General features: G+C 40.8%; 1 protein-coding gene across 4 annotated transcripts in view; it reads right to left on the bottom strand.

Moving 5' to 3' along the window:
- Positions 1 to 20115, bottom strand: part of PLPPR1 (phospholipid phosphatase related 1) — a 127702-nt gene that overhangs the window by 28267 nt on the left and 79320 nt on the right. For all 4 annotated transcript variants that reach the window (XM_030470438.1, XM_030470439.1, XM_030470441.1 and 1 more), the window contains exon 3: positions 6651 to 6839. In XM_030470438.1, the coding sequence (XP_030326298.1) occupies positions 6651 to 6839 (189 nt within the window). The remainder of the gene's footprint in view (positions 1 to 6650; positions 6840 to 20115) is intronic.

The raw sequence follows: 20115 nt of genomic DNA, 5'->3' as shown, positions 1-20115 counted from the left end.
GGCCATTGCAGGATTGCCTCTTGGGATTAGAACAGTCTGTCTCCATCTTCTCTACAGTCCCCACTAAGAATACAGCTCATATTGACTTTCAGTTAGTGTTGTTACTTACCCAGTTCCTTAGATTTCCCTCGCAGTCAGCCTTAGGCCCTGAGGGTTATTGATCTGCCATCCTACCTGCTACCTACAGAGCCAAATATTGACACTGCCCAGCTGAGACTCCATAATCAAATCCAGGCAGCAAACACTACTCAACATTCATATTGAGAAAGGACACCTTAGGAAACAAGCGGTCACTGAGGTCTGTCTCAGCACCCTCTCCAGGACACAGTATTTCACAGTGATCTGCAGCCAGGACCCTGACCCAAGCCTGCCTAGGAGGGCAGAGGTTTTCCCTGATAACATCGGTACCTTCGCTGGTCATGAGGACTAGGGATCTTCTGAGAGTGGTCTCAGATACTCTTTCATCCTTGCCATCACCATGACAGGTCTTCTCCAGCCCACAAGAATCAGTGCTGTATTTTGTGTAACTATAAGAGGAAATGAAGCAATGGCTTCAGATGAAGGTTGCAGAGCCAGCTCACCGACAATCTTCTGAGGACAAAACCTTAATCTCTATTCAATTACTTATGTCATTCTGCAGTTTTGGTTTGTTTTTTTTTTTTTCATTTCATTGTTGCTGTTCTTCAATGAAAACAACAGCAAAGAACAGTTAAAAGTCCTTTTCCAAAACCAGAAAATTGGTTTCTTTTATTCCAAGTCAAAAGGGCCGAAATCCACAATTTGGATTCTAGACTGCCTACCAAAACCCAACTGTCTTATCACTGTGCTCAAAAAACCAATTTACCGTGGTAAAATCATCTAAGAGAATTATACTTAAGTTTTAATTGAGAGGAGAAATTTCCCACAGCTCTGCACTGTCCCTGAGAAACTGGCATGTGGCTGGAACCACTAGTAAGTCCTGGAGACACTGGCAGTAGCAGTGCCTGAAAGTGTTACACCAAACAAACAAGGGGTATTTATTATTTTCCAGAATGGTGTTCAAAATACAGAACCATAGAATGATTTGGGTTGGAAGGGACCTTAAAGATCATCGATTTCCAACTCCCCTGCCGCAGGCAGGGACACCTTCCACTAGACCAGGTTGCTCAAAGCCCCATCCAACCTGGCCTTGAACACTTCCAGGGGTGGGGCATCCACAGCTTCTCAGAGCAACCTGTGCCAGTGCCTCACCATCCTTGTAGTGAAGAATTTTTTCCTAATGTATAATCTAAATCTACCCTCTGCCAGTTTAAAGCCATTCTCCTTTATCCTGTTAAATAATAGAAACACTGAAGGTTATAAATACCAGAGTATAAACATTTACACAGGGTAATGGGCACACCCTTGCCTCACTCCTACATATCCCAGCTTGTCATTCAGCATTTCACAATCTGGGCCCTTAGCAGCTTCAAGAAGAGGGAGACAAGCCATCACTCACAGAGGACGCCTGGCAAGCAGCAGGGCTCTTCCTCCAGCCTCACCCTGTGAGAAACCCCAGCTCCATTTCCCAACAATAGAAGGAAAGTGTAGCCAAAAGCCCTTGGGTGGAGATACCCCTCTCTGTGAGCAAGCTGAAATGGAGGCCAGCCCTGAAAGCCAGGACCATGTGAGCGCCATGTGTGGTACATCTCCTTGGAAAAGGGACATAACCTTTCTTAACCAGAAGAAAGGGACCCTCCAGGCATTGAAGCTGGCCTTTCCTCCCTACTGCCACCCAGCTTGCCATGAAAGCACAGGGGTGAAGCATGGCAGGTAGGAGTCTGTAGCACAAGAAGGTGCTTTCCGGCAGCACTGTCACCAGCAGAACCTAGGGATTTCTGCATGAAAAAGTTGGGAAGAAACTACTGTAACAAAGCTCTGAGCTGCATTAGTTGCTCTTGGTTTTCCCATTATATGCTGCGGAGCTGCCACAGGGGAATCAGCCAACACAGGCAGAAATTCCCTGCCTTCCCTTCTGGAAATAAATCACTATAATAACATGGCTGTACTAAGCCAAAGCCAAAGAAGCAATGTGGCATGGAGAATAGGAAAACCATCTGTAAGAACAATATTTCTGAAGCTGGAAAGGTAAGTACAGATGAAAAGAGAAGTTTGAAGACTATCCTCCCACCTCGGATAAATTTGATCAACACTATAATTCATCTTTTAATTATTAATCAGGCCAGTTCGGTTTGACTGAGTCCAACATTATCCGAAAACAGATACTCCTTCGCACAGATTAATAGCACTGGCCAGTTAACAATTATATGCAGGCTGCCACTTCCAACCTGGAAACAGAAGGGAAGAAACTGAAGATTGTGTGAAAACAATAGTGCCACATTCTATTCTACTTTAAGGACACAAAGAACGGTGCCCTTGAAGCTGTCTGCTGCTGCTCAGTATTCCTTTCACTGAGCTGGCTCTGTTCCTAAGCCTCTCTGCTTCTCTTGGGCAGGCAGGCAAATCACAATGGATGGAGCAGTGCAGGCAGCAGCTTTCAACTCTGGGCAGGTTGTTTAGTACCAGCTGGGGAATTGGCTGATTTGCAGTAACCTCGTAAAAGGGAAAGCTAATTCTGAGGGACACTAATGAATGTGGTGGAGTCATCCGAGAACATTTTTTACGAAATGGCTTGAAAATTTTATGTTTATGCAAAGCAACTTGTTTTGATAAAGTTCTCATACTGGCAAAAATGAGAGGAATTACTACTTCTTACCCCTTCCTGCTGCAACATTTTGGAATTGACAGTGCACTGAAGTATTACGCATTCTCCCAGTCTCTACATAACTTGCTGCTGTGGGATAGGTCACTTTTAAATTCATCAGACATAGGATCATGGAACTCAAGCTCCGGTGCTCAAACTCACAAGCCGCTCTCAATTTTTATGTTCCCTATCACTGCAAAACCAGCTGAGTAAAATACCTACACTATATTTACCTCCAGGAAAAGGTCTGCATTCTAACACCTCCAATTCTGAAAAGAAAGAAAAAAAGGCAATTATTCTCTGGCTAATTTCTCCCTTCCTGAAGGACCTATAGCCACCAAAATGAGGGACTGTCTCTCTAAAGCTCTGTAATGCAAAGATCAGCTATCCAGATGTGCAGACATGTTGCTGTTGGCCACCTGAAGCCCAAGACAAAAGCAGCTTTTTGGAAGTTGGAAACTTTTGATCATTTGAAATGCAACAGAGGCCAAGACCAAAGTTCTGTGCTATTCTTGCAAGCCACAGAGACAAATACCTTTCTTTTCATGTCTCTTCCCTAGCCTGCAGAGACTCCTGGTAGCTACAGTACCCAAGTGCTTGCCATGACTGTCAAGGATGCTATATTCCTATCTGCAACCATAGCTTCTACTTTACTGTGAGACAAGCTGAAACCATTCCCATACCCATCTCAGCATGACAACAGGAATGCTGGAAATTCAGCAGTTTTTCAATAACAAACCACCAACAATGTCAGTACAAATGAAATCAGCCTGCAAGAAGGGGAGAGTATCTGAGAAATGAAAAGGAGGGGCATTAGAGACAACTGGCATAAGATGAAGATGAAATCATACGTATCTCATGAAACTTTTCGTGGCACCTGAACCTACAGATAACTACAGGTTCAGTCCAAAACAGATAGGATTCCAGGAATCTCCCTTTTCCATCAGTGTCAACAGCAAAATTTACTTATTGTGTCTGAAGATGTATGTTTCGGGGGATAAATCACTAAATATGAAATAAAGTGGCCAGTTGTTTCTTTACAATGAAAACCAGTTTTTTCCTTATGTAAGTGCAATTTATTACTGAATTCACCATATCCTACTACTTTGCTGCAAAGGTGCTAATACCACCACACTCAGAAAATTAAAAATGAAAAAAGCAGATGAAAGCGTTTGACCTATCCTCAGTGGAATATTTTCGAGAAAAATGCATTTCACAGAACAGAGTCAGGCATACATGATTTTCATTTATTTAACAGCGTTGCCATGAGATTCAGGCATCTCCCCTTGCAAGAAACTCTCATTATCAGAGACTAAGGTTATCAGTAGGAGCATTAAAAGACTTTTGTAATTCTGGTGTATGATGATTATCTACCCAGTGTAGCAGAAAAAAAGATTAAACAGAGTCAGCAGCATCACGTATTTCAAGAACGACAAATAAAACTGAAGAAAACTAGGCTGGTCTTATTTATTTTGCCACTAAAAATGCAAGGAAATGCACATACAGTGGTACCAACCCACAACAGCACTTCTGAGAAGTGATGTCAGGGAAGAAATAAAGTACATGCATTAGTTTTCCCCATGGCCACTGTCATAGCCAAATGACTGTGACACAAAGATATTCCATTAAATTCACAAAGATGTTCCCTCTTGGCCTGCAAGCATTGTAACACCTCACAGCTATGCTGAAATCAGGATGTTGAGTCTTTTCCAGGCCTGTGCACACAAGACTGCACTTAAATACTGCTTGTGTCTCAGATGAGGGAGCTTGTACTTCTAGATTATTTCCCATAGCTCCAGAAACACTATTAACTGTGTACCATGAGTGCTCCCACATTGCTGCTGGCTTCCGCCCCTTCTAATAATCACACCTCTCATTCCATGAGATGTCAGGCAGTGGAAATCACCTGGCAGCACAGAGAGATCAGATTTGCTACTGTAAATCCTCTTAGCCAAACCAACCAATTTGCTGCTAGAAAGTGAAGCAGCAAGTGTCTTGCAGAGGAGGAACTCGTAATTTTAAGGAGGGATTGGCATTACCTTTGGCTTAAGTCATCTCTTCACAGTGGAGCTGCAGGATGTCATTATTGTTGAGAGCAAAGTGTAGATAGCAAAGCTACAACTTACCCACAGTGAATGCATGCAAAGCACCCTCCCATGAAGCACAGCTGTGTGGGTTCTTTTTCTTTTTGGTCTGTGTGTTTTTTTGTTGTTGTTTTATTGTTTGGCTGTGGTTTTGGTTGGGGTTTTTTTTTGAGAGAGAGTACAATCAACACAGTATAAATAGAAAGGGCTGCATGTGCTCCTTTCACTGAAATCCCTGAGAGATTCAACTGAATCAAACATCTCCTACCAGACTGTGACAGTCGTAATGACAGGCGGCACCCATACAGGTACCAGATGACAGCTGAGGATGCTAATGGTGGTCTGATCAGCAGTGCAATGCAAGGACAGAGTGTAGGAAGACTCTGAACAGACTGTCGCGTTTACTAGCTTTCTATTAATGATCGTTGCCAAAACTCAGTCCGCAGAGTCAGCTACTAGCTGAAGCAGAGTTTGAAATTAGTGTGCAAGGAGAGGAAAGTTTCTCAGAAAAAGATGGGAATGGGAAATAATGTGAAATTATATAAAAACACTGTGCTGAGTGTACAGTGGACAGAAAAAGATCTCTCTGACATACGCTCTGGTTGAAGATTACTAAGTAACAATACATCAAATAATAATAAAACAATAATACAAATAATGCAAACAATGCATTAAATAATGTAGTAAAACATACTACATTAAAAATGAAAAGAAAAATGTTTTCCCAGGAGATTTTGACCTATTGTATCCTTGAAGTTGTACCTAAATATCACAAAGAAGCATGGTGCAAAGAGCCCTCTGCTGTCCCTGACCACATCTTTAGCTGAAGCTGAAGTGTCCTGTACCAAAAACTATAGCTTCTTCTGCAGATCTCTTTCACATTTCTTACCACATTCTGTGTTAGACTGTTTCGTGCATTGAAGTTACTGCAGACTAAAACTTAAAATGGACTATGGTGCAGCATTCACCTTTCACAAATAAATACATCACGTACAGCTTTAATCAACTTTTGAAAGGGATGCAAACCGAAGTTTAATACAAGAAAGAATTACTGAAGATAAAGAAATAAACAGAAATAAAATGAAGTACATAAATACACAGTCTGATAGGAATTTATAGATGTAATTACAAATGCAGCAAAGCTGGCTATATGTGAAATTTGCAACTTTCCACAGGAAATGGAAAAGGGCCAAAGTTTTGGTTATCAGTGACTGCAATAATCTGTTTGGAATTGTACGTACTCAGCTAATTGAATATTTTCATTTGCTCAGAACAGCTACATTACAGCTTACTGGTTGGATAGTAAAGAAAATCAGGTAAAAAATAATTAATAAGATGTGACTGCCAAAAATAAAGATATTATAAATAAAAAGGAAAAATCATACTTATTTTTATTTGTATTGGGCATTTTTCTGCTCATCTAAGCCTTTTAAAGCCCTTTAACAGTCCTTTTAAAATAGAAGCAAATAATCCTGGATATACTGCATGTCCAACTCAGGTTTTGCTTCAGCTTTATCCTGTTTTCTTATTTCCAGTAATACATAACCTTTACATTAGAGCCTCTCTGGAGCCCAGGCAATTCACAACTAATCACTGAAGTGAGGATGTTATTGTAAAAGGCTTAACAAGCACTACCTCTCAATCTTGCAGTGTGATTACCTTAGAATAATTACTTCTGGAGATAACTGATGAAGATCAGATTAGGCTAAGGCAAAACAGAGACCCGGCTAAGTGTAAATCAATTACATAGTTGAAAAGAGAGGAAAGGGGGCAGACATATTGTAGGACTATTGCTACTATTTATGGAGCAGTCATGGAGAAGTCGAATAATTTCTTATACTTACAATAGCTGTTGGAGTTGAAGCCAGCACACAGTAGAGCACAAGAGGTGAAATGAAGCTCTCATCCTCTGTCCCAGGGTATGGTTTCATCAAATTGCCATCCTGACAGAAGAAGCCTTGGATATGCACCTGAAAAGTATCGGTGCACTCAAAGTAGTAGGCTAGCAGAACAGTCCCAGCCATGATGACAAGCTGAAAATAAAGCATGGTCACACGGAGACGTTAGTTGCTTTTTTAACAAATGCAGCTATGCCTTCAAGCTACTCTAGTCCTGCAGACCATCCTCCCTTTACTGTCACCCCAACAGCCCTTGCAATAATGGTGTGTGAGTGTGTGTATTTCTGTGCGTCCGCTTTGCAACATCTGTTACATAAACCTTTTGGCAAATGACACTAATGAACGTCTCGGAGAGGAGTGGGTCCATCACGCGGCTCGTAGACGGACAGAGCTTTGACAGATACTTTATCAAAGGGCATGTGAGTGACAAAGGCAACAACAGTCAATGAAAGCTAGCAGGACAAGGGGCAGCACTGCAGGAGCCAACAGCAGTGACAAGCTAAAACCTGTGCACAACAGTAGGTTGCTGGAAAGGATTATTACAAAGGAGAAAGGAAGCTAAAGACAAAATGCTTCCCCGCTGAAGCTGTAAAACAGTGCTGGGGAATGTGCATGCTGTGTTAATCCAGAAGAGTCCCAGATGAAGACTCATCCAGAGGGAAATCTGCCTCTTGCCACTCACCTTTCACTGAAGCCACTGCTTATGAGTAAAGCTGTAGAAGCTACGCAGAAATCCTGACTCTGAACAACCAGTTGGGGGCTACTGTGCACTGCCTGGCTTCCCCTCTCCATCACAACAGCTTTTGAAATAAACTGGCTTTGTCTTCATCTTTATACCTACAAACTGCAAGGAGACTTTCTTGTCTTTTTTTTGGTATTGTTGGCTTAATGGGTTCACTGGAAAACGTCAGCTATCAGGTTTTTTGTATATATCCAGTTACTGCGCATGAGCTATTGTTGGTGTTTGTGTCAGCTTCCCACACTGCTGCAACACATCTTAAAACGATCTCACAAAGGTTGTCACTAATCTCACCTCATAAAATTTGGCAGATATACTAATTCATCATTCTTGTTCACTCTCTGCCAGACTGCAAAGGAAATCTCATATCACAATCCTCATGCCATGGGCAAGGACACCACACACTAAACCATGTCACCCAAGACTCTGTCTAACCTGGCCTTGAATGCTGCAATCATGTCCCATGCTGACATGGATGGTCAGTGGGACTTTATATAAACAAACACAGTCCTATAATTAAGGACTTTTAGAAAATCTGAATTTAATGCTTTGAGCAGCTACATATTTCCTGATCAACCTTCGGCAACTCAGTTTCATAAATTAACATCAGAGGAAGGCAATGACACTATCACTACTCTACATGACATGCCCAGATAAACACATTAGAGATTACAAAATACCTGGATGCTGAGGTATTTAAGATCAGTCCCAGCACTTCATATGCTCAGGGCTGTCAGAAGCAATCTGACCCACCCTTCCTGCCCCAAACATGCCCTCAGACATGTTTAGGTTGCCAGCCCCAGCCATCATACACAGGGGACGGTACAATAGACACAGATGATTTTTGCCCTGTTACTGTGAACAGAAGAAAGCAGATACTAAACTTATAACCCTCTTTGAGTGTCTCATGAGAAAAAAAAGCTTTCCAAAAAATATGGGGTTTTGATATGGGAGGAAAATTTCACTTTTCCCAAACGTGCTCACTAGCCAGTGATTCCACAACTAAGTTTGACCTTCTCAGTGCCAAGTGCTGCCTTAGTGCTGCATGAAAATCCCTCCTGCATATAAAATACAGCTTTAGTCTGGCTTACGTCAGTACTGACCTACAACACTAGATACCTCAATAATAAACCCATCCTGGTCATATTCTAGTTCCTGGTTTTTGTTCTTTTGAGAAAGAAAAGACGTATTGTCTGCAAAAAGAGATTTTAATTGTGAAAACATCAGATCCCATAGGTGATGCCCACCACCTCATGGAAACAGCAACAGCAGACATCAGAAATTAGATCTCCAGCTCAACAGACTCTACCACAGTCCCATGATGACAAGGGATGATGTGAGGTACAGAAAAGACAGTCCAGCTATTATCGTGAACATGAGCAAAATTTTTGCTGCTTGTATAGTCAGCAAAGACCTGATCGCATCTGTGCAGCATGTTCCTGTGCTTCATGTATATACGGGGTGTAGCAATAGGATGAGGGGAAATGGTTTTAAACTGAAAGAGGGTACATTTAGATTAGATATAAGGAAAAAATTCTTCCCTGTGAGGGTGGTGAGACACTGGCACAGGTTGCCCAGAGAAGCTGTAGCTGACACATCACTGGCAGTGTTCGAGGCTAGGTTGGACGGGGCTTTGAGCAGCCCGGTCTAGTGGAAGGTTTTCCTGCCCATGGCAGCAGGGTTGGAACTGGATGATTTTTAAGGTCCCTTCCAACCTGAACCATTCTATGATTCTATGATGATTCTATGCTGACTATTCACTGCGCTAAGCAGCTTCTCAGTAAAAGGCAAACAGAAACATGGAGAACTTTTCTTCTTCCATTTCACTTCCCTTTTTCCTTTCATCTTTCCACTTTTCGTCTTCCACTTGGTGACTATTTCATATGTATTTATTGTGACATGAGTGATTATTTCGTTGTTGTTGTTGGGTTTGTTTTTGTTTTTTTGTGGTGGAGGGGAAATTCTAATTGTAACTGCTCAGCAGTGGTAATTTGTGACTGAGGAATGATCTGGCATGGAGGGCAAGAAAGGCCACCTAGAAGAAGGGGTCAAACTGGCTGGAAGCACGGATACTAGAGACAGAAGGACTCCCTGCAAGGGAGTGAAATTTCCCTTGGTGATGAGATAAGAAATAGCATTGTCTTGCAGCCATCCTGAAAAGGGAGGGCTCAGCGGCCCAGGTTCAGGAGCCCCTTCTGCGAAGCAGAGCTGGGCGAGGGGATGGACCCACAGATGGGCTGAGGTGACCCATGCAGCCACTCTCAGGTGCAGGGCTGATGCAAGCGTATGTAAGGAATCAGCTCCTGATGTATCTTTTCAGACTCCATGTCCAATGCATTGTTCATTAATTTTTCCTTTATATTTAAGCAAAAACATGTGTTTAATTTCTCTAGGTGGGTGCCATAAAAATTGCCCAACTGGTCACAGATGCCTTAATCAACTTCAGTCGCCTAACCCTTTTTGACTTCTAAAGCTAGGACCTAAAATGACAAATGCAAAAATCCCTGATTTTTGTAACCATAGTCTGCTTCTCGCAGCTAACAGCTTTGCCTTTTCTCCCTATTTTCAGGTTTACAGTCATCGAAGGGAGCACTGAAGAAGAGAAGGTAAGCTGGTTTAAGATAAAGATACAAAACATCCAGTTACATAATACAGAAAACACAAAGCAGTTTGACACTGACATTTTGCAGTTTATTAATTAATATCTCATTTCCTTAAACATACTTAAATATTGGGAAAATTAAAAATGCTCAATAACTCATTTAAGAAAAGCAGCCAATGAATAGAAGTGTCTAAGGTGCCTCCGTTACCGCAATACTTAACCATGTCATAATCCTTAATATTTATCATCACTACTCCATTGTGCGATAAGAAAATGCTCTTATCACCATTTGACAGGTGACAAAAGCAGAGAAGATAAAATGACTGCCCTTAGGTCACAGTAGAGCCTGTGACAAAGCCAAGATTTACCTTTCTTCTGGATGAGGTTTTACTGGATTAGTCAAGAATCTGCACATGAAAAACTGAATGATATATGCTTAAATCCTGATTCTGCAGATGCTCATTCATGATAGTGTAGAAGAAACAGCCCCTTTTAAAAACTCCTGCTTGATTTTTGGATCAAGCTTGACAAACTGGACTCAAACAACAGGTATGTGTTTTATCCTCAAAGTCAGCTATTTAAATAGATTAATTCTGTAGTACTGAACACTTGTCCCTTACCACACCATTAAATTCTGCACTGCTCTGCAAGCCCACACTGATTTGGTCCTTGCAGACCTTCGTATCACTGCACACTGCTCCTATTCAAATTGTGCAAGTTCTCTGCAATTAAAAAATCACTTTCTTAAATGTCTAAGAAATATGAAGCAAGCCTGGCAATCTTCTACATGCAACTGGTAATTGCTTACTGCAGGCACTAATCAGGTGTCAGTGTAAGATTGTGTCCTGGGTATAAACAGAATCTTCAAAGTAAGCAGTACAGTTCAGACACACTAATCCCAGGGCTACTGAGATACATCCAGAAGTCCTCCCCTTCACCTTAATATTCAGCATAACTCAGAGACCACTGCACATCCAAGTCAAAATTATTATGATAGCAGATAGTGAAGTCTGCATACACTCTTCATTCACTGCAAAGCTCTTCCCAGTTCCCCTAAAAACAATTGGAAGATTTTACCTTTTTTCCCTGTTACCCTCAGAAGAGAGGCCCCTATTTTGCAAACAAGAAAGCAAGAGGCTAACTCCACTTGGGAAAGGGACATAAAGCTGCAGAAGATTGATTAATGTTAAAAGAAAGTACACACAATTGGAGCAGCCTATATTGAAGTGTCCCCAGAATCGTTAATACAGGAGCAAGAAATTGAGGGAGAAAAGGAAGAGGCTGTAAAAATTTCTCATGTACTGTGTAGCCATATGGTCTCTGTGTCCTGCCAAACAAGCATACGGCCACTGCTGAGATCTCCTTTGCTGTGTGTATTGTCACTTCTGTAGATCAAAATGCAAATTTATATGAGTGAATTTGAAACCCCCCAAGTACTGCTGGTATTTATACATAAATAGGTACATTCTTTCAGCTTACCATCCTTCCCACACACTACTGATAATATATCTTACAATGCCTTTAATGTGCATGACTGATAATTGGAAAATTGTTCTTGTACACAAATGACAACATAATAGACTACATTTTTATTCCTTCTGGAAAAAACCAAACCAGTATTTTGCATGAGATGTTCCTTAGTGGATTGTCAATGAAATACCTATTGATACCCTTGCTCAGTTTATTTGTTCCCAGCAGGCTTCACTGGGTTTCAGTTCATGAAATGAAACTGCCACAATTGAGCACCACAAACCTGCACAAGTGTTTTCAACTTGCAACACACCTGCTGTGGCTCACAGCCATTTTAACCAGATTTCCACCTCCCCCTCTGAATAAACTCTAGTGGCCAATCATTATGCAAAGCCTGAAAAAAAATTGTGTTTTTTTGAGCTAAGTGATGAGAGCATAACTCTTGGAATAGACACATTGGAGCATCCAACAGTCATAGCATATGTGTGTCTTGAAGACTGGAAGGAATTATTAAGAGTGTCTCTTTGCTCTCTACTGGGTAATATCAGAAATATTTAACTGTGTGTCCCGGCCAGCTTTGCCCTGGGGTGGATCTGGGTCTTTTTCTGTGATGGAAGCCAGGCCATTTTTCCTTGGAGATGGGAGCTTTATTCTTTCCACTGCAGAAGAGGGATGTTAGAAGCACAGCAAACTGGAAGAAATCACATGGATTGTTAAATTTAATGACCTGCTTTTACCTTTCTAAAAGCAGATCAAGCCTCTGTCAAAAAGTTCCTGAGCTGTGTTTCTTAATGCATCCTAATTAGAGTGAGGCCTCAGAAATTCATTCTGGTTCAGCGGTCAAGTTTTCTTTTGCTGTCTGTATTTATTTGTGACCAACTGGTATCCACTTATTAAATCATCCTTCACCTGATACAGATTTCTGACCTCTTGTATTTGTACCTGATGTAAATAAAGAAAGATAACATCTCATTAGTTATATTTTGTTTTCTTAAATAATCAAACTTCCTTCAAATACTGGCAGGAGAATTACAGACTCCTGAAAAATACTGAATAAATTTACTTAAAACAACTATTTTGATAAGCTTTTTCACAGTATGTTTCTGAGATATTTTTCAGGCCTCCTGAAAGTGCCTATGCTGTTTCTGACTGACTATATATGCTGACTGACTGACTATAACTTCTTAAGAATGGTCTACATTTTCACATTGTAGAGTGGTCAGGTGGTGAGGAAGCGTTATACACCTCCTCAGATAAGCCTATCCTTACAAATAACAAAGAAGATGGAGACAACAATCGATTAGAAGTCTGTCCATCTGATCCAGATGTGCTAGCAGCTAAAAGGCCAATTTTCACACTGAGGTGTGAGGGTAGTAGGTACATGTCTCCCATTAGCTTTAAGTCAGCAGTATGAATTCCCCAGGGATCAACAAAAGACTTGGTCTCTACAGCGGTTTGTTAAGCATCTGTTCTGTACCGTTTTATCGCAAATGAAACACCTTAAAAGGTTTCACCTTTGCACTTCTATAGCATTTCCAGGTTTGTAGAAACATATCAGACAGTAAAGGCACTTACAATCTCTAACCACAGCGAATTAATGTTTTTAATGGATAAGGATATGGCCAACTGCAAATCTTTTAGGTTGCCAAGGGACTGGATGCAGCAAATAATCTTCTTGTGAAAACATTACCAAAAAAAACCCCCAACAAAAACGCCGAAACCAAGCAGCTAGAGGAATGTGTAATGAACAGATACTTCACCAGGAAAGAGTGAGAAAACCAATCTGTATTGGACTGCCACTTAATGATAAAATTATTCCAAGCAAATGGTTTCTTTGTACTGAATAACCATATATTTTATACTGTCAGAATAAATAAAAAACCCAACAGTCTTTCTAAGCTGCCACTCTTCAAAGTGTTCTTCTCTCCCTCGTCTAATATAAATGATTTTGCAATCTGATTCTAAAGTCAGTTTTCTTATGCAGCTGTGGTGCACGAAAGTTATGGTCTGTTCTGGGAGCAGCCAATTACAGGACATGGCTTTGTTACAGGAGTTTTTAAGTCCAGTCAGCATGGTGGTGCAAGCTGGAAGCAGCTTGGAGGCAGAGCAGGGTTATTAGCACACACAGGCTTTTGAAGCTGGAGCTGTATAGGAATCACAGTTGTCTCTGCTTCTTACAAGTCCCTTTCAAGAACTAACTGTATTATTTTACAATTGTTTTGTAATTAAGTTGGGACTAGATATAGTTTATAAGGCTGACGAAGACACTCAGACAAAAGAGGACTTCACATCTTCCTAAGGCTCTTGTTTCAGGAAAAGAAGCTTTCTGAGAGTAGCATGGCCTCTAAAAATACTGACACCTGGTTAGAAAGCTGTTTCAGCTTCTTTTTTATGTAGCGGTCCTGGAAGAATTTCTATGTACACCACAGAAACTTAACGTTATCTAAGGGCTCATCCATATAAAGAAGCCAGATTTATCCAGCTCTAACTGTGCAGTTAAAGCAGTACAGTTCCCTTAATGGCAATGAAGACATAAAGGCATAAAAATGCTGCAACTGGTGAAATGTTTTATATGTAGGAAATCAAAGAAATAACAGTATGAGGCACCTTAATTACTAGGTGTAACTCAATCCACTCTACACGCTGCTCCAACTCTCTCGGTTTTCAACCTTTTAATTTGTAGACCCTTACATTTTACCAGTGATTCTTACATAATAAATTTAAGCCTACGTTCTTTGACAGGTAGCTGTGACCCATGGATCAATCACAGGCTGAAACTGTCAGCTGAAGGGAGGAGGGACACCTACCCACAGAGTGTTGTGTATTACAGCAGTGTAATAGTTGTTATGTAGCCAAAGTCTGAGTGTAAAAATGAACCAAGTCCAAAGCATCAGAGACAAATATCTTTGCATTAGCTCAGGTACCTAATTAGGGTAGGAATAATCAGAAATTCTCCGTCAACAAAAATATCTGAGCTGCATATGACCTCCAATATTATTTTGAGTTTTCACTAGAGATGGATTTTCTTCTAATGGCTTTTGTTTCTACCTCCTCCATTGATTCTTCTGGGACCCATAAGAAGATGTAAGGAAGACCACCTTCATATTTACGATACTCCTGGACAGACACCTGACAAGGGCAACTCCTACAGGTATTGAAGCAGTAGATGGAAACATGTCCCATTCCAAGAGCGAGAAGAGCTTGGAAAACCTCCCCTACCCTTCAAAGTGAGCAATAACAGCACGTCATGAACAAACTTGGTAACTTCTTGACTATCCTCCCTCTCAGACTGCTGATGAGGAAGCTTAGAGCATGTTCTAACCTTCAGGGTGATTCCTCTGACATCAGCACAGAAAGCTGTGTAAGCTTCAGAGAAGACCAGGTGCTATATCAGACTGATGCATCACGTGATGCTGCCCTGCCAAAGAAACCTCAGAGAATCACCAAATTTCCCTAGATCCACTAAAGTCTGACACTGACTTTATCAACTAGGAAAGACAACTGACCTCAATAGCAGTTTCTCTCCTTTGTCTATCGTTCATATCCTACTTGCTCAGCACACTTTGCTTTGAGATGTAGAAAATTCAAGAGAAGAACATACCTTGTTTTAAACCATCGGCAAGCATTTGCCATCTCATGCTGTGGTTGTCAAAGAACCACATACCTGCTGACCAAATAATGGATGAACAATTTTGTCCTGTTGTTTTTATTTCTTTTTCCTTTTCTCATTCCTCAGGATACTGGTAATGGTGAAACTAACTTGCCTGTTTAGGAGCCACCAAAGGAAAACATGTATGTTGTACACCTGACCAACTAACCTCTTTGCACATATGTCAAGCTAAGTGTAAAGTGGGTACTTGCCAACTGGTCCTGCCTTCCTCTTAATTGTTGATGTTAGTGACTCGACTACAAGAAGGTGTACACAGCTATGTAACTCCAGGTCTGCATTTCCAGTGATTTTGTAGCTGTTTAAAAGACAGGTTAATGCATCAGATCCTGGACCAGATGCACAGAAGTTAGGGGTCAGGCAGCATTCCTAGTTCTGTTTCCATGCTAAGTCTGACACCATTCAACAATGCTCCGTGGTCTCCTCTCACGGATAAAAATCAGTGCTTTAATGCTACAAAATTTGCTGGCCTTTGACCACACACACTTTATTAACTTTCCAATACTATAACACACATGCAGAAGTGTACCATATGCATGACAGTGCTGTATGAATTGTCCCCATGGCTGTAAGCTACAACAGTCCTTCTCCCTTCACAATCTCTCTGAATTCCAGATGAAAGGTTAAAATGCACAATTCTCTGCATTCACCAGGCACTATCTGAACAAGCTGTTGATGACTGGGAGCAGAGCTGGCTTGGCAAGATATCAGTTTCCCTGCAGAATGCCTGGTCTTTGCCTGAAACCCTGCATGAAGAGAGGACAAGAGGGCACCAGAGCTGCCTTTCTCCCACCCCTACCCAGCTTTCATTCAGGGTGAAATACTCTGTCCTTTAACAGCATGACCCTGCTCTCACTGCATTCATCACACTCCTGACAAGCTGCATTGCCTTCTATAGCCTCTTTACACGAGCTCTGCCTGTGAAAGGCTAAACTCATTCTTTGGTGCTTGAAAGGGACAAGTCAGATCTTCTCACCCTCTCCAGAGGGCATGACACATGGGTGGATGTCCCTACAAGCTTTAAGTGGTCAGCCAATGCTACAGACATTTGCACAAGATTTTGTGCACCTCAGAGAAGCAGAGAGATGAATGGACAAAGAGGAAAGACTCAGTAGCACAGGTGTTGGAAACTGGAAAAAACAGTGTCTTTTTAATCACTAACAGCAAACGAAAAGCATTTTCCCTCTGGCTTGAAGAGAAAGGAAATGAATCCTCAGGTCTCAGTAATACCTGTGTTGCCGTATGCAAGAGAGTGTCTATAAAAATCAGTACTAATGGTATCTTTTCTTTAGGTAGAAAAGAGATAATAAATACTGTGAAAATGTCTGTCATTTAGCTCCCCCTAGTATAACCCTGAATAGCAATACATCTGTTCAACCTCTTGCAATTCCTCTATTTTGGCAAGCTATATTTCATTATAATAATCTGCTTTCTCTATGAAATTCTAAGATGCTTTCTCTCCTTTAAGATTTAGTTCCTGTACAGACATGCTACATCACTTTGTCCCTTTTACTAAGCAAACAGTAGAAAGGGTTCATATGTGACAATTGTAAGAACTTTTTTGTTACTGCTTTTGTGACAGGCCTTGTGATGAAGCAGACTTAAAAGAAATGTGATTTATTTAAGATGAATCCAGTCATAATGAGAAATATACTGGGCTTTTTTTTTTAATTTAAGGATGGTATTGATGCACAATACTTTTAAATACTGAGCTTGATCTGAAGTACATCTTTGAGGGATTATTAGCGGGGGCATTAATGCGGCATTAACTTCCAAATGCCAAACTACCAAACAACCATGCAGAGTCTGTAGTGTTTTATGTTTTCAATATGTTTCGTTTCTACCCTGTATTTTTCACAACATCATCTCATTTCTTTAAAGTAGAGCTGGAATTCCAGGCCATTTGCTGATAGCACAATTTGTTTAATAGCCTATTGTAGGCTTCATCATAATTTTTAAAACAGGTCTTTGTCCCTGTTTTATGCAATTTAAAAGATGAGAGGCTGATTTTATGACCAGTAAAGTGGATTATGCCTGGCAGGAAGAATAGGTGGGCTCAACATGCATGGGGGATATTTGATCACAAGCATCAGCTGCTCCCTCACATCAGATCATGCACATTTGGGGAAATGACTGATGAGATCCAACTTTCCTATGCTTGCACTATGATAGCAGCTACTGACCTGGGGAAGAGAGGTATTTCCAGGAGGCAATTTTTAAATAGCACCATCTTCCCCTCAGAGTGTCCACTTCACTCTCCACTGACTCTGAGGGAAAAGTAATCACACTGATTATTTAAATTATCAGTGATGAAGGATGAATCTAGGCGTTCATGTCAGTAGGATATTTTATCTTGTGTTAGTTTTCCTACATTAACAAACAACAGAAAGAATACCTTTCTTATATAAATAATAAAGGCACCTTTATTTTCCTAAACCTTATGGAACGCAGTTCACAAAGCTTCTCTGTCAGAAAGTCAATCTAGCAGTGAGTTGGTGACTGAAGGGGTCAAAGTTAGAGGGGAAGAGATTGGCTCTACTCGTTGGTCTTTTACTCAGGGTTGATCCTTACTTGTGGCACACCGTGATCTCATTCTTATTGTTCACTGAGATTTAGACAAGCAAAGGGAGAAAAGAATTAAACTTCCATTTGTCAAGAAGGAGAATGCATCACACTTTTTTTTTTTTTTAATTTTTATTTTGTACAGGATGAATGTATTAAGAACACTATTATCAAGTGTTATTAAAACCTCCAAACCCCAAGTATAGTGCGTATTTTCCCTTTAGCAGGTCTCATGAGGCTTTTCAGCGGGTGGTATTAATGCTCTATCCAATTCTAAATGGCACACAGCCAGGAAACTGCTGCTTCCAGCCCTTAACACCTTAAAATGATCAACAAACTATGGCAGTAAGTAATTTTCTTAGGAGAAAAAGGCTGCATTGAAATGGCGTGTGTTCTGAAGGGGTTTTTTTAGCAACAGAAGCAAAGCATAGATATATTTTGACTACTCCGATATTGAATTAGAAGAAGCCAATGGCATCTTTTATTTTCTTTTCTTTTGATTTGCCCATCAAGACATCTGCAGAATCAGCATTTTCAACTGCCAACAGACATCTGGTAGGTTGAAGTCCCCAAAGAGACTTAATTTTTTTTCTCCAAATTATGCTTCAAAGGATTCAGGGTTTGCTCCTTTAAAAAATTAGATGCTGTTCTACGATACCTCAACCACTAACACTGAGCCAGCCAAGGCTTTTCCCCCCTAACGGTGTCTATCCCAGCCTCCCAATGCAGGGTGTGTTGCACGAGGCTTCAGCAGGTCCAATATCTCAGCACTTACTATACTAAACTGCTCCCTGGGGAGTGAGTCCAGAAACTGGATATGTATGTATCTGGAGAGAAGATCTTCCCCCAGTTATCTGCCTCATAATGGATTATTTCAGTCTGTCTCCCCTGAGCTTAGGATAGATTTGACAATGACTGTAATGCAAAGACCATCCTGCAGTGCAATAAAGCTTAACGCTCCTATGACCACAGGGATCAGCTATAGCATCATGGGGACTCAGGTAATGCACAGGCACCCAAATGAGGTATACACTGGGGCATAGATGGGACATGACAGACAGTTGTCCTCTTATGACATCTTCACACCATGTGAGACATTTTTATGAAAGAGGTGCTTTAGTCATGCACAAAATATTGTATTCAAGAAAACGTTTGTCTGGATAAAGTTCTGCAGCTTGCTTTTCGCTTGAGATCACTCTGGATCTACCTAACAGTCTGTTCCAGCCTCAGAAATATCCGAACTCATGAAACTTGTTGGAGTACTTAAATATTGCAATGTAGAAAAATAATACTGGTCTTGTAAAATTCAGAGCAAGCCAGAAAAGCATAATGAGAGTTTGGTATTGAATTTGTCCTTCTAACTTGAAACAAGATGCGTTCTGTGAAAAGGCTGAGTTGAGTGTGATTCTTTTTGACAGCAGTTCTTAACCTGGACTATATAGTGACATGAGTCCTCCAGTGCACTAGAAACACTGCAAAATCTTGTAATAATTAATTATCTGCTTCATTCTAGTAACTAAAACACAAAATAGCAGCTTATTTAGTTTTGAATTACCACAGTCATCCCACACCGGATTTGACTGGCGCACACACGTTTTATTTGCATTAGGCTGTATGCTCCAAAAGTGCCCAATACAAGGACTGCCCTGGAAAGCTGAAACACTGCCTTTGACTAAAACAGCTTCCAAGTTGCTCTACAACCCTGAGAATGGTTCACTGACTGATGGTATTTCACTGTACAAATGGCTCGTAAAAGCTGTTAAATCCATCATGCACTCTAAAGGCATTTTAGTCTAACGACTATTTTCACTTATATAGAAGCCATCAGGAAAATCTATTCCTCAAATGACAAGAAGCAACAGATCCTGACAAGACACAGGATTCTGGCACTACAGAATAATACATTTTCAGTATGCTTTGTGGTATCTTCCTGTCTTGTCTTTAAGCAAAGCTGTTCACTGAGACATGCAGAGGTATTTTTTGATTTCTGATATGTCCTTGTTGGTAGAAAAGCACGCATCTTTCCAAAGATTGAAGGGACTAACAGTGGGAGAATTGGATGAAAAGAAGAACTAGGGTAAAACAAAATAGAAAAGGAACAAATATCTGAGGAAGGTGAAAAGCAAACCACACCAAAGCACAATCCTGACTTTTCCTGTGCTTCTTTTAAACTATGAACTTAAACGGTAATGATGGATTGGGTGATATTTCTAGCAATACATCTGAGCAAAGTTTGAGGGAAAACATAGTCTAGAGGGGGCTTTTGCCTACCCTGACTGCCAGATGAATGCCAAGGTGCTCTACAGCAGAATAGCCTTCTACATAGTAGTACATATTCTCCTCTCAATGCATAGTTGATTACTCTTGTACC

Source organism: Strigops habroptila, chromosome Z (assembly GCF_004027225.2).
Source record: "Strigops habroptila isolate Jane chromosome Z, bStrHab1.2.pri, whole genome shotgun sequence".
Classification (NCBI taxonomy): Eukaryota; Metazoa; Chordata; class Aves; order Psittaciformes; family Psittacidae; genus Strigops; species Strigops habroptila.
This window is presented reverse-complemented; position numbering and strand designations above follow the sequence as displayed.